The sequence below is a fragment of the Passer montanus genome, unplaced genomic scaffold (assembly GCF_014805655.1).
Source record: "Passer montanus isolate IOZ18808 unplaced genomic scaffold, ASM1480565v1 scaffold35, whole genome shotgun sequence".
NCBI lineage: Eukaryota > Metazoa > Chordata > Aves > Passeriformes > Passeridae > Passer > Passer montanus.
Genome location: NW_024368263.1, coordinates 6,520,570 through 6,534,343, shown reverse-complemented (window position 1 = coordinate 6,534,343; position 13,774 = coordinate 6,520,570). Strand labels below are relative to the sequence as shown.

The window sequence follows — 13,774 nt, the reverse complement described above, 5'->3', positions numbered from 1 at the left end:
CCTGCACAATGCTGACACTTTCACCCATCTCCACCCTCAGCCTGGAAAAAGCATGAGAAACACCAAGAAGGACAGAAAACCATTAATATTCTCTGTTATCATTTCTGATTGCACTGAAGAGAACTTGGCCATCCATGAAAACCTGGAGTGTAATAGGCAAGATTTTTAAATGCTGTCATATCCCTCTGGATTGACAATAGTAGAGGAAGAATAAGGATCATTTGGCAGCTGATTAAAATGACAACATGAAAATATGTGATTATTTTTCAAAAAACAAGGCTGAACTATTTTGTTAAACTCGCTCTAATCACTCCTAACTTTGGCTGCAACTCTGTGAGCTTTCAACCTGTGAGAATAAGCCAAAATAAGGAAGAAAAGAAAGAAGAAACCTCCCTGTTAAAATCACAGTGATCTTAACAAAACTAAATTGCTATAAGGATATTAATTCCAATGAAATAGGTTGAAGATTTGATGGTACAAGTGAAAGGGTTGCAAAAAAGACAAAACAACACAATAGAAAAAAATACATTAAAATACATCTATAGAGAAGTGGTACTTCATTGTCTCCTTAGAACTATCATGGACTAATACCACAGAAAATACAACCAAAGAAATAAAGTCTTATAACACTAATAAATTTGAATTATTAGAAGGTAAAGAAAGAGGTGAACACACAGAAAAACCTCCTGAACACTTTCAAAAGGAGGCACACTGACCAAAAAAAACTGAGTTGTATTAATGGCTTACAAATTCTTCTTTGGTTAAAAAAAATAAACACAGAAAGCCAAACTCTTCTTTCATTTATACAAGTATAAATAAAAAACAATGTTACAGAGTCATCAAGAATTAGTCTGAATTTCTATCAGAGTAAGATTCTTGGTTTTGACCAAGAGCCATTGTTTGGCCTGATTTATGAGTTGCCATATTAAATGTGTGAAGATTATTATTACTTAAATTTTCAATGTTTTCTTCTCATACATTCATAAATAACTTTTCCAATCCTTAGCAATTAATTTCCATATGAAATTTTGCTGGCTAAGCTCAGAAAGCAAACTACATTACTGAGAAGTTCCCACTACAAGTTAACAAATAAGGAAAGTATTCAGTTTATTTTACCCCAAGATTCCAACTATTGAGTCGTGCTTCGAGGTCATCATCATCCAATGAAAAGTCCCTTTTGTGTTGATCATCCTGGAACATAAAAAAGTCAAAGAAAATATCAGAACTGTTGGAAATTGGTTTTTTAATTTAAAATTAAACTTCTCATTGACTTGGCCATAGCTACACTGCACTTCCTAATAGTGTCACAATACTTCTGACAGTTTTCACCTCAACAGCTCAGTTTCCAGAGGGTACTGGGCTGAGAAAGCAGTTCAGAGGATAAATCAGCCTTGCTCTCCACTTTAGTGTTCTTCTTTATTTATTTCCAAAGCAATGGTCTCCTTTGCAGAGGGTGAATTTACTAAAAGACCCAAAATACTCCATTTTCAGGCATCTATTCATCTCCACAGTGCCTTTTCTGGGGCTCATCCAGAATTCAGCGACCACCTGACCAGCCTCCAAATAAAAAAGCAGATTTAAAACTGAAAGGAAACCACAGCAAGGCAGGGATGGATGTCAGAGCAGAGGACAGAGCAGCTGCTGCCCAGCTCAAGGCTCCCCCGACTTCCAGCACCCAGCCAGGGCTGTGGTTATTGCTGCTCCAGGAAATTGCCTCTCAGAAGAAAGGTTTTTCCTGTGGGATAACAACAACTACCAACATTTAATGGATCTAATGGGAAAAGCTGGTACAGAACATTTTCCTTGACCCAGGTATTTAAAAAACAACACTGAAGCCTGAATTACTTTGTCTCATGAAGTGAGGTTTGTGTATGGGCCTGCCAGCACCTTTTCTTTAAATCTCATTTGTCACAAGCATCCAGTGAGCAGAGCTTGGGCTGCTGTTAATTGACACTTGGTTGAGGCAGCTCTTGATGTTTCTTAATGTTTCTAAAAGTCTCCCTGCTCCTCTACCTGGGCCTGAACCATGCCAGAACATCTGTGAAATCCCAGAATATCCCTGAGAATGGAACAAGGTATTGTTTGTTCCAGCCAGCCAAACATTATCAAACTGGCAAAGCAAGAGAGGATTGTTTCATTTAAAGGCCCTTTTAGAGCTGTAATCACAGGAGAATCCAGTATATGGAGCTGAAGAACAAAGAAGTGCAGTGATTTGGCTAACACTGACCTGGAAGCTGCAGCAGAGCCAGCAATAACAACAAAAAAAAATATTAAAAATAAACAAACCAAAGCAGCAAAACTCCCCTACAAAACTTTAAAGCCCCAAATCCAGGTTTCAACTGAAGAATATAATTTTTTTTTACAATAACTCTTCCATAAGGGATATTTCCTGAAGTAAAATAAACAGGAAACCAATAAGGAGACATGCAGTAAAGCCAGCATGTGGTTTTATTTTTAATGATGGCATTCCTGTATTTAAATTACATTTGTATACATACAATCAACACACACATAAATACATTCACAGCAATCAGAGCCTAGAGCACAGACACTGATTTTTGCCCACTGAGCACCTGTAACCTGCCCTGATAAACCATCCCCTTGCTAATCCTCTATTCCAGATGCACAGCAGAACACAAATTTCCTCAGAAAGGAGCTTCCAGTTTATCCTATTTGCACTTCATGTCCTCATAAATCCTCAGCTGTGCCCAGCTGCAATCTTTCTAAACTCTTCTTCTGATAGAATCAAAAATGAAGCGTGGGCAGAGCTGGAGGAACAAACAGGAAATTCAGTGTTCACAGAGGGGTGAGGGCTGCTCTAGGTGTGGTGAAGGACACTGCAAGGCCACAGAGCACATTTTGGAAGGTAAACAGCACATTTCTGGGTATCACACATTTGTCAGGAATAACTGTCAGTGCAAAGCTTGCAATTATATAAACAACATCATTGAATATGTTGGACTAAAAGGGTTTCAGACAAAGCCTACTCAATGCCCTTTCATCAGTCAAAATGCTCGTTGTGGAAAGTCTGATGAAACAAACTGTCCAAAATTCACTCCTTCAGAGGTCAACCATCACTGAACAGAGCCAGAGGCATCTATGCAGCTTTCTTTAATCTGTTATTGCAAAATACAAGATGATGTCAATGCAGGCACGTTGCCAAGCCCAGGGAAAACAATGCAGCAGACACTGAACACACAACACTAAACAGAGGTCAAGCATTAGGATGAACTCAGCATCCTACAAGAAATTCTTTTCCCCTGCACTGCAAAGGACAGAATTTGATGAGCTTTGGTCCCCTCTTGTTGGAACCCTGGTTATTGAGAATCTTAGGGAACTGAGCATCCTACAAGAAATTCTTTTCCCCTGCACTGCAAAGGACAGAATTTGATGAGCTTTAGTCCTCCCTTGTTGGAACCCTGGTTACTGAGAATCTTAGGCTTTCTGTGCTGCCAGGCACCGACCCCCAGGAGAACACTGCATTGACCTGAGGCTGTGGAGAAGATTCCAAAATGGAATGATGGAACTGGGATTGTGAGTGTGGAGTTTGAATAGAAGTGTGTAATATCACAGGGTGGAAAACTTAGAGTTCAAGGGTTTAGAATACAGTAATATATATATATAAAGCAAGATGGAGGTTTAGGGGTTGAAGCTGCTCCTTCTTCTTCACCTTCTTCTCCATGGGTTTGGGTGGTTTTGTGTAATTGGATAAAAATCCACATTGTGAGCATGGGTGGTTGGTTATCTGGTCAAAAGTAAAAATAATTTAGGTGTCATTTCTTAATTGGACAGTTTATCCTTAAAAGGCCTTGCAGAGAGAGAGATGGGGCTCCATTTTTAGTTTGTTAGAGTGAAGTGCTGTAGAACTCAGGGTTTGTGAGACTGTGACATGGGTCAGAACTGATAAACATCTGAGTCCCAACAAGAAACACCCTCTAGCACATTTAATCCTGACCCTGGCAAAAAGAAGAAAAAAGCTCAACATTCCCTATCACTGCCTCCCAAATGTCTGCACCTTTACACAGGGATCATGACCCACACAGCTGGAAAGAACAGCTTCACAGGGATATATAAAAGGAACTCAGGGAAAGCAGAGCTTTAGGACAAAAAGGAGAAGCATCTTACAGACAGTGACGTGCCTAGGTCATCTTCATCTGTCCGGTGAGGAGAGCTCAGACAACAACGGGATAATACTGATGGCTTCTCATTGAGTCCTTCCCTGTTGTTAACGACAGGAGGAAGCAGAAAGAGAGAAATTCATTTACATCAACTTTTGGCACACAAAGGATGTTAATCACAGAATAGAATCGGCTAAAATATACACAAGAAAATAACTGTCAAGATGGAAAGATCAAAAAAAAAGGAGAAAAAAGAGAAAAATTTAGTGTTAAAGGCAAATAAAAGCCTTAAGTGCTCCATTAAAAAACCACCACCATAAAACCCCACACCAAAAAACCCACTAGAAATATTGTGTACATGACAGTACATTAAAAAGTGTTCTTTGTTTTCTTTTACTACATGACCCAACGTCTCCCAAAGGATTTCAGGATAAATCCAAGCTAAGGAGAAGGCTGACCTAAGAGAATTCTTTTGAAACAATATTGCTAAGAATATGAAACAACATAAGATGGAGTCCAGTGACTCAGAGAAGAAAGAGGAATTAAGGAGATGGTTGGTTGCACCATAGGGGAGACTTTTAAGACCAAAAAAATAGGTTAGAACAAGGTAAATGGTCCTATAACACACAAAGGGCCAGAATGACACACACAGCTCTGTACAAAGGCAGTGGCTTGAAAGGCCAAGGTGGAGAGGAACAAGTCCTGGTTTCATTTCAGTTCTGTTTTATGGACTAAAGTGGAATTTATGGGGGATGATAAAGAAATGCCCACAAGACAGGACACAAGCACAGCATGACCAAGTGCTCTGTCCAGCAGAGGGATTTTCTGGAAAGGCTTTTGTTGTAAATAAAGCACTTGAGCAAAGGGAAATGCAGAGCAGCAGACAGGTGAAGAGAATTGTCACTGATGCACCTGGTCACAGACATTTTTCAGCCACAGAACAGGGGAAAAAAGAACAAAATAAAGTAGGAGTTCTAAGCATTTATTAGATGGGTTGATACAGCAAAAGATCCAAAACAGTAGTGAAACACCCTTCAGCACATACTCCACTGTCAGCTCCACAGGTATTAAGGTAATTAAAAACTCCTGTTAGTCCTTCACCTTCCTGTGACTGGCCATATTATATTAAAGTCAAATCAGACCATTCAATACCTCCCTTCCTTTCCATCTGGCAGCAAATGAGATGGCTGCTATGCCAAAAAGACACTGAGATGAATGAAGTGTTTATGAACAGAACAACAACTGTTGGATGTACAATATAAACCAGTCACTTCTAGGGAGACAAACAAAAAGTTTTCACGAAGCAAAGGGCCCCAGCTTTCATCAGAACAGCAGGGAACAGAGAAATACAACAACTGGGAGCCTACCTTCCCTTCCAGCACCAATAAATCCCATATAAACAACATGTATGGATGCACAATAACAATTACAAAGCAGTAAATAGTTTAGATAAGCAAAGTCTTAGGGGTAAAAAAGATCAAAAGGAATATGATAACACAATGACTGCCTCTTGCATTTCTTACCAAGATTTCATTTGACACAAAATTACCTTTAATTAAAGGGAGATAAATCTTTGCCTGTGAGTAAATCTGCTCTTTCATCAGATTTCCTTTCTGAGTAATACTCAGGTTACCTAACAATGCAATAAAGTTCCAATTGTTAAAACTGAGAGAAAACAGAATTCATGCCCTCGTCATTCAGAGATTTGGGAATATCAACAAATACACAAGGCTACCCAAGCTACCTGTAATATTTGCAAATTCACCAAAGGGAGGACAAAAGCCTAGATGCATTCTTAGTTCTGTGTTTGCTCTTTTGAAGAGGAACTAAAAAAGGAAGCTCTTTACTTGATTGTATAAGCAGAATTTGAAAAGATTGCTAAGGATGAACACAATTTTGCTCATATCCAGTATGTACCACCTGTCCATTACCTTTTCCAGCCTCCTGCTAATACAAGTCAGGCTCCAAAAAGCACAAGATTAATTCTTTTTCCTCCCACTGCAGGTGAGTGAAGGATGAGCAGAGTTTTGACATCAACCTGTGACCTCCTGCTTCAGCCCAAGCAGGGAGCTGGGCATGGGAGGAGGCAGCAATTTGCTGCTAATAAAGGAGATTAGTAAATATTCCTTCTAGGAACAAAGCGAGGGAAATTCACTGATTCCTCCCGGTCCAGCATGACAACACACTAACCTTTAACAATGTTTTCAGGCACAGTTTATAAATATAGAATAGAATTTTCCTACAGGGTCAGAAAGCCCAGGTTTCTGTTCAAACCGATCTAAACATTTCTCAAACCAACCCTCTCACATTTCAAAATAAAGCCACACCTTTCCAGTCCCAGCTAGTTGGATTTATTCATCAACACCCCAGTTTGCAGGTAAGGTTTATATATATAAGGCTTTTATTTAGGCAGAAAAACAACTTCATATGGAAAAGTCAAAATTGTCCAACACAGAATTATCTGTATTGCAAGATAAAAATCACTATGAAAAGAATTTCTGTTTGTTTGGGTCTTTGAAAGGAGAGAATCTTGAGATAAAGAACATCAAGCAGTTACTCAAAGATGTCTCACTGACATTATCTATTTTGCCCTGAGAAAATGTTGTAGGAACTGAGTCATGGCTGGAATGCAAAATTTTCATCCAGCTACACAAATTCCATGCCCATGGATGCAGTTTCCCAGTGCACATTCAGAGGAGAGAGACAAATACAGTGGAACTTGGTCACCATCTGCTGGCTCTCCCGACAAAATGCACATCCAGAAAATATTTAATATATTCCAGTTTTACCTGCACTGATTGCTCATCCAAAATTGTAAATACAAAGAAAACCAGGATCTGTATGTTGGATATAGGTAATATTTTAACATGGTCACATTTAAGTAAATATTAAATAGGTAAATATTTTGTCTTTTTCAAAACAAACAGCTGAAATATTTACCTTCAGTATTTTTCTGCAAAACTCGCAGGAAAATTAAGTTTCTTATTGCGGTGAAGATTAATTTATGTATTTCTACAGAACTATCAAAATTTTCCAACGCAAATTCAGATTTCCTTAGACACAGCCCCACTCTTGGTCCAAGCATCCGCTGGCAGAGTTGTGCCTGTACACCTGATTTTTAATTCCTTTAAACCAGTAACATTATTCAATTACATTTACTTGCTTTTCCTGGCATGGAATAATTTGCAATGCAGGTCTCCAGAGAACTCAGCAGAATCTTGGGGACCACTCTCCAATGCAGATATTGATTCATTCCCACAGGATAGAAGGGGAAAAGTGAAATAAAGCTTCACTATACAAAAAAAACCAAAAACCTTTAGGAACTTTGCCAGGCCAAGCTGAATCTTAGGTTCAGACATAGAGTGGGAAAAGACATCAAATTCCCAGTATTCTACTATAAACCAGGTAGAAAAGAGAGAAAAACTATGGCAAAGGGAGGGAATAGGTGGAACTGCACCTCAGCTTTTCTCCAGCAGGGACCAACCCCAGCAGGATGAAGAGGGAGGAATATGCAAATCCCACCCCAGCTGACAGCACAAGTCAGGAATTCAGAGTAATTAGGTGTATTTTTGTACCAAAAATATGGCCTTGTAGAGGTATCAGTTTGCTAAATTTGGCCTAACAGGGGAGAGTTGTGCTGACACTTTTATTGCTTCTGACATCCAGTGATACTTTGACTTGGTGATGCTGCTCCCAGGGACAGACACAACCAGGCCAGGTATCCTGACATGGCACAACAGTAACAAAAATTCTTCCAAGGCCTCAAAAAACATTTCTAAAATATGATATAGTCCTTATTTTTGTAATGTCAAATCTATTTTCTTTTTTAATTGAGGGTATCTGAACAGCTCCTCCTAACAATTTTCAGTATCTATCTGAAACTAAACTTGAAAATGTGTTTCTAACACAATGAAATGAAACCAGAATCATTCCTTTTCCAGTGAATTCTCTGTATCACCAAGCCCAAATCAGTAATATCATAACTCAGCTGGAAATTCTCCATTGTCTGCCTCTGGTTCTGAAACACCCTCTAGCACATCAAAACCACAAGTCTGTTATCAAAACCACAGGCTGTTATCAGAGTATGAATGCAAGCAACCAGAAGAGCCCCTAATCCTCAAGAGAAGGAGGTACAGAGATCTCAGACATAAGAGTAACTTTTAAAATGATTGTTAGAATTACACACATTTAATGGATACACAAGAGTTTCACGATACTCAATATTCATGTGATTTAACTTGCAAGCATCCATCTGTCACTTATCCAAATCACTGCTGGAAAACTAAAAACATGATTGAAAAATGATGATAAACAGCATAAACATCAGTGTGCCTACAAGAGAACAGCTAATGGTGGCCACTTATAAAAGACATAAGTGAAGGTGTGAAAAAAGCATTGAACTTCAGAAACTAAACTTGAAAATATATTTCTAACACAATGAAATGAAACCAGAAGCAGAGCAAACACTCACTTCCTCTTGTACAGTACCTACTGAGCTTTGACTAATATTCACTCCATGTCTAAGAGTGCTTCCTTCACCAAGGATTTCAGAGAGGTTAAACATTAATGAGACTTTAAAAGAAGCAAACAAGAGGAAATTCCATCCATTACTGAAATGCAGAAGACACATAAAGAAAAAAAGGAACACAGATCTTGATAATCAGCACGAAGTTGCACTATGTAAGAAAATCCAGAAAGGAAATACTTAAGAACAGTAGATTACACTAGAATTTACCTAAGATTCCCACAAATTAGGACAGAATAGAGTGAAGTTTTCCAAGTGTCCAAATGATCAGCTTGTCACTCCTTCAATACTGCAGGGACATCTTTCTAAGCCAACAGGAAAACAAGCCTTAATAACGACACATTTCACCCTTTTTCCCTGCTGTAAACAGCTCTACTCTCAGCTGACTGGGACTGAGGATGCAGTTTAAGCTCACTGGCTGCTGCAAATCAAAAACCTAAATCTCGCTCAGCAAAACTTGCTTATCTGCAAGGAGCCACTATTCCATTTCCTCTAAAAAAAACTGTGAGCAACAGTCATAGAACAACCTCTAAATCTACCATCTGTATGCTTGTTTATATTTCTAATCTACAGGGGAAAAAAGCCATTAAAAACTATTTGATGAACCAGCTGCTTTCAGCATCATGGCCTTAGACTACAGATGTAAGCTTTGATTTTCCATGTTAAGTGTCTGGAACTGAAAGGAGGAGGAGAACAAGAGGAAGAGAAAGAGGATAGGGGGATGGGACGTGGAAGGAGATGTAAAGAAGTCAGAGAATAATGAAGAAAAGCAAGAAGAGAGTTCTAGAAGTTCTCATTACATTGAAGCTGTTACCAGAGTTTCTGTCTATAAAGCACAAACACTGATGGTGAGTCCATGAGGGAGTGCCATAAACTCATCCAAACTGAGCCATCCAGAGCTTACAGCTATTAAATACAAATCAAACACTGCTAAAGCAAGGACAGAAACCTTACCCATGTGCAGGAGCTGTTGCTGAAGAGGAGTCCTCCACAGAGGATACATTACTGTCATGTTTTCCCAGGTCTCCCACCGTCCACTCAGATAAGCAGTCAGAGTGGCTGTTCCGAAGTCTTGGTGAACTTGGTTCATCAAAATAAACTGACTAGAATGAGAACAAATGCAAAATCAACGGGAGAATACATTTACACAGATACATTCTTTACAGCCTTAATGTCATTTCTTGCAGGACTATCTGCAGTACAATCATTCCTTTTCCAGTGAGGTCAGTGAGGTGTGCACATGTTCCCAACCCATGGGAATTCATGGCAACAGTGTAAATATTTTCCAATACTTCTTACAGGATGGGTAATTCTAGCAAAAATTGGCATTGTTATCTCACTGAAGCTGATGTCAAGGGTAGACACAGCATATTCAGCTCTTCAGAAAACAAACTGCAACTTTAATGATGTCTGTGGGAGTTCCACAGTATTCTCAGGCTACTGAAGTCACCACCTTTAAGAACAATTTTCCTTTCACAAGAGCTATCTACTGATGAGGACAAAAGAAAGCCTCAAGAGCCTTTATTACATTTTACCAAAGAACTAGAAAAAGATTACCTTTCTGTTCCTTCAAACACCTGTTCTCATAAGCCTTCTAACCAGAATTTTGAAGATACAGGTCTCAAAAGGTTTTGCCCAGCATCAATTACAAGAAATGCCTTTATTTATCACACGAGTTCACTCAACCCACTCAGAACCGTTTGTCACATTTGTGCCAAATCTAAGATGGAAAAGCAATTCCAGGGTACATTTTAGCAAGTTTGTCTTGTAAAGAAATGACACTCACCATGTAGGCAGGCAAAGTTTTCAGCATTCCTTCCTCTGGTTTCTGGCTGAAGGGACCATTCAGAACTCCTCTCTGCAGCATGTGGAGCAGCAGTTTTGCATACAAGTTTCGATTCTCCCTTCCCACTATTCCTATGCCTGCTGCACAAGGTTTGCAGAGTTTTTTAATCCATAGTGAGCATCTTTTTCTTTCTGAAAATACAGATATATGTGGTCACCATGCATTTTCAGAGCAAATCAAACACATGCAGAAAACAGAAGCCATCACTGTCACCAATTTTGTATGTTTCTCCCTTCTACACCAAAGTTAAAAAGAAAACAAACTCCCAAATGACCAAACCAAATAAATGGTTGAATATTTAGGGGAAAAAAAGTCTTTAACAATGGTTCAAATTTACATATTGCAAAAACATTTTCTATAAATTCATATTTACCAGAAGTTTACACGATTTTTGTAAACATGGAATTGGAAATCTCAGGAACTCTGCACTCACTGCAAGAACTGCCATAAACTACAACTCACAGCTTGCACGAGCATTAATACTTTAAATACGCAATAAATCCTCATCTATTAAAAAAAATAAATCTCTATTTACACAAGATTTGCTACCAGATAAGGAAATTATTCATTTAGTTAAATGTTTACACATAAAGGTCTTAATTTGTAGGGTTTGTACCTTTAATAATAACAAGCTTGTTGTAAAAATTAGATTTATGCAACATCATTTATTAATTGATGTTCCTATTATTACACATTCCTGAACAAATGTTAACAACTTTATAATTAAAAAATATTTGCTATCTCAGAAACAATGCCCTTTAAAAGCTTTTAGTTTCTACTGAACTAGGTCTTTAAAGATAGATGTCAATGTATTGTAAATGTGCAAAAGCACATTTACATCATGAAAACAAGACAGATAAGGTCAAACAATTGCAGCAGGTACCTCAAACATCCAACTTTAGAAGTTGTGCAAACCCCCATCAAAACTGTACATTGTAATGTCAGAGGTGAAGTGACTGGTTAAATTAATTACACATAATAATTACCAGCCCCTAGGGCTTTGTTATTAGTGTTTAAATGCACATTTTACCATCTGTACCTGAACTATGCTGCAGGTTAAGGACATAGGGCTTCATAGCCACAACACAGCGATCTAACTCCGCATCCAGTTTTTCCTTTATTTCATCTTCACTGCTCATTTTGAAAGCACACAAAGTAACCTGCAAAATTAATGCCATTGGTGTAGAAAACGTCACATACTGTCTTACATCAGTCTCTCTTCATCTTAGGCCACACAAAGATGTGCTTGAACAATACACGAAGTGAAACTAGATGTGTTGTGTTGAAATAAACACAAACCTAAGACAGACTCTTTGAAAATAACAGGTTCTCAGTGTAATCTACAAGAATGTGCTTGTTTGGGTTTGAAACTGAATAGCCAACCACACAATAAATATATTCATTACACCCAATTTGTACAAAACACCTCAAGGCGTTTGTGTGATACCGCATTCCTAACTCGGTATTCCTTAGAATTAGAGGGTTTGGGTTTGTTTTTTTTTGTTTTTTTTTTTAAAAGAAGAGGGAGGGAAAACAGCAAGTAGAGCGATAGTTACAAGTAACAGAACCAGAAAGCTGTCAGGACTGTTTTCCAGGAGGCAGCACCGCACAGAGCAGCGCTCTTCGCTCCCGCGCCGCTCGTTTCCCAGCTGAGCCGGACCTTTCGGGGCACACTGCAGCACTGAACGCGTCCCAGCTGAGCCGGACCTTTCGGGGCACACTCCAGCACTGAAGGCGTCCCAGCTGAGCCGGACCTTTCGGGGCACACTCCAGCACTGAACGCGTCCCAGCTGAGCCGGACCTTTCGGGGCATACTCCAGCACTGAACGCGTCCCAGCTGAGCCGGACCTTTCCTGGCACACTCCAGCACTGAACGCGTCCCAGCTGAGCCGGACCTTTCCGGGCACACTCCAGCACTGAAGGCGTTCACACCCCGGCCCGCCCCAGGGCCCTTCGCTCAGCCCCGTCCCCGGCCGTGCCCCCGGCCGTGTCCCGGCCCGGGCCGCACACCAGTGTCCCCGGCAGCCCTCCCTGCCCCGCCGGGCCCTGCCCCGTTACCTCGGGGGGCTGCGGGTCGCGGCCGCGGTGGAGGGAGGCGGCGGCCGCGGCCGAACGTTCAAACCGGCCCCGCTCCCGGCGGCCCCGGCCCGCGCGTTTCCGTTTCCGCGGTGACCGGGGCTGGCCCGGCCCTGCCCGGGCGGCCTCGGGCGGGGGATGGAGGCTGCGAGCACAGCCCGCAGGGGCTGGGGGGTTGTTGAAAGGGGAAGGCTCTCGGGATTGAGGAGCGCGAGGAAGGTGCTGGTGGGGCACCGCGGAAACGCAGTCACAGCTCTGAGAGGCGCTGGGCTCTCCCCTCTGGTGACAGGAGCCAGGGCACGGCTGGAGCTGTGCCAGGGGAGGGTTAGGTTGGATTTTAAAAGGTTCTTCCAGCAGAGGGTGCTGGCACTGCCCAGGCTCCCGAGGGAATGGTCCCGGCCCCAAGGCTGCCGGAGCTCCAGAGCATTTGGACAGCGCTCCAGGGATGCCCAGGGTGGGGTTGTTGGGGGTCTGTGCAGGGCCAGGGGCTGGACTCGGTGATCTTTCCTGCTCAGGATATTCTGTGATTCCTGCCCGAAGTGATGAATGTCTCCACAGCCCAGCAGTGCGGTCACGGCTACACCCAGTGCCCTCCTCAGATTCCCTTTGTAGATAGTTACGGATCCGCTCGGACAGGCACGGAAAACGCCTCAGGAGTCCCCAGCAGAGCCTCGGGGAGCTGCGGGCTGTCCTAGGGTGATGTTATCATGCTTGTATCCCCAGTCGTCTGTTCTTTTTATGGTCGATGTTATGTTCTGGGCCTTCAAGACTGGCTCTGAAAAGCGAAGTTTTGTTTTTGTTTTGTTATCAGCGTGCTCCCCCGCGACTGGCAGGATGCAGAGACAGGGCAGTACATAGTGCGGCTTTCGCTTTTTGCTTGGCTTTCGCTTTGCTCTGGCTCTTGCTTCTGCTTTGCTCCTGCTTTGCTCTTGCTTTTTTGCTTTTCCTTGTTAGTTAGTTTAGCTAGGCAGTCCGAACTTTCCCTGGACTGTCTTTCTTTCCCTTTCTTGGAACGACTTGAGCCTGCTCCCGACTGAGGCCTGGGAAACACCGAGAGTTTGCACCTTGTGGCAGCTGCTCCCAGCGCCTGAGGGACCGATAACAGAGCGACCACCCCAGGAGAGACTTTCTGAATTTGTCATCTTTTTCAGAGTGGTGAAAGAGCGTTGTCATCTGGTATTGTTCATTTTGTGTGCTGGGGGTGTTTTC

At 41.4% G+C, this 13,774-nt stretch overlaps 1 protein-coding gene across 4 annotated transcripts in view; it reads right to left on the bottom strand.

Moving 5' to 3' along the window:
* CEP112 (centrosomal protein 112) overlaps positions 1-13,774 on the bottom strand; it is a 162,811-nt gene extending 149,037 nt beyond the window's left edge. For 2 of the 4 annotated variants that reach the window (XM_039716388.1, XM_039716385.1), the window contains exons 1-6: positions 12,548-13,265; positions 11,529-11,649; positions 10,430-10,620; positions 9,598-9,746; positions 4,126-4,219; positions 1,117-1,191 (exon numbers count right to left, since the gene is read on the bottom strand). In XM_039716388.1, coding sequence (XP_039572322.1) covers positions 1,117-1,191; positions 4,126-4,219; positions 9,598-9,746; positions 10,430-10,620; positions 11,529-11,628 — 609 coding nt within the window. In that variant the 5' untranslated portion in view covers positions 11,629-11,649; positions 12,548-13,265. Of the gene's footprint in view, positions 1-1,116; positions 1,192-4,125; positions 4,220-9,597; positions 9,747-10,429; positions 10,621-11,528; positions 11,650-12,045; positions 12,507-12,547 lie in introns of those variants that run through there. The other 2 variants (XM_039716386.1, XM_039716387.1) reach the window with 2 other exon arrangements.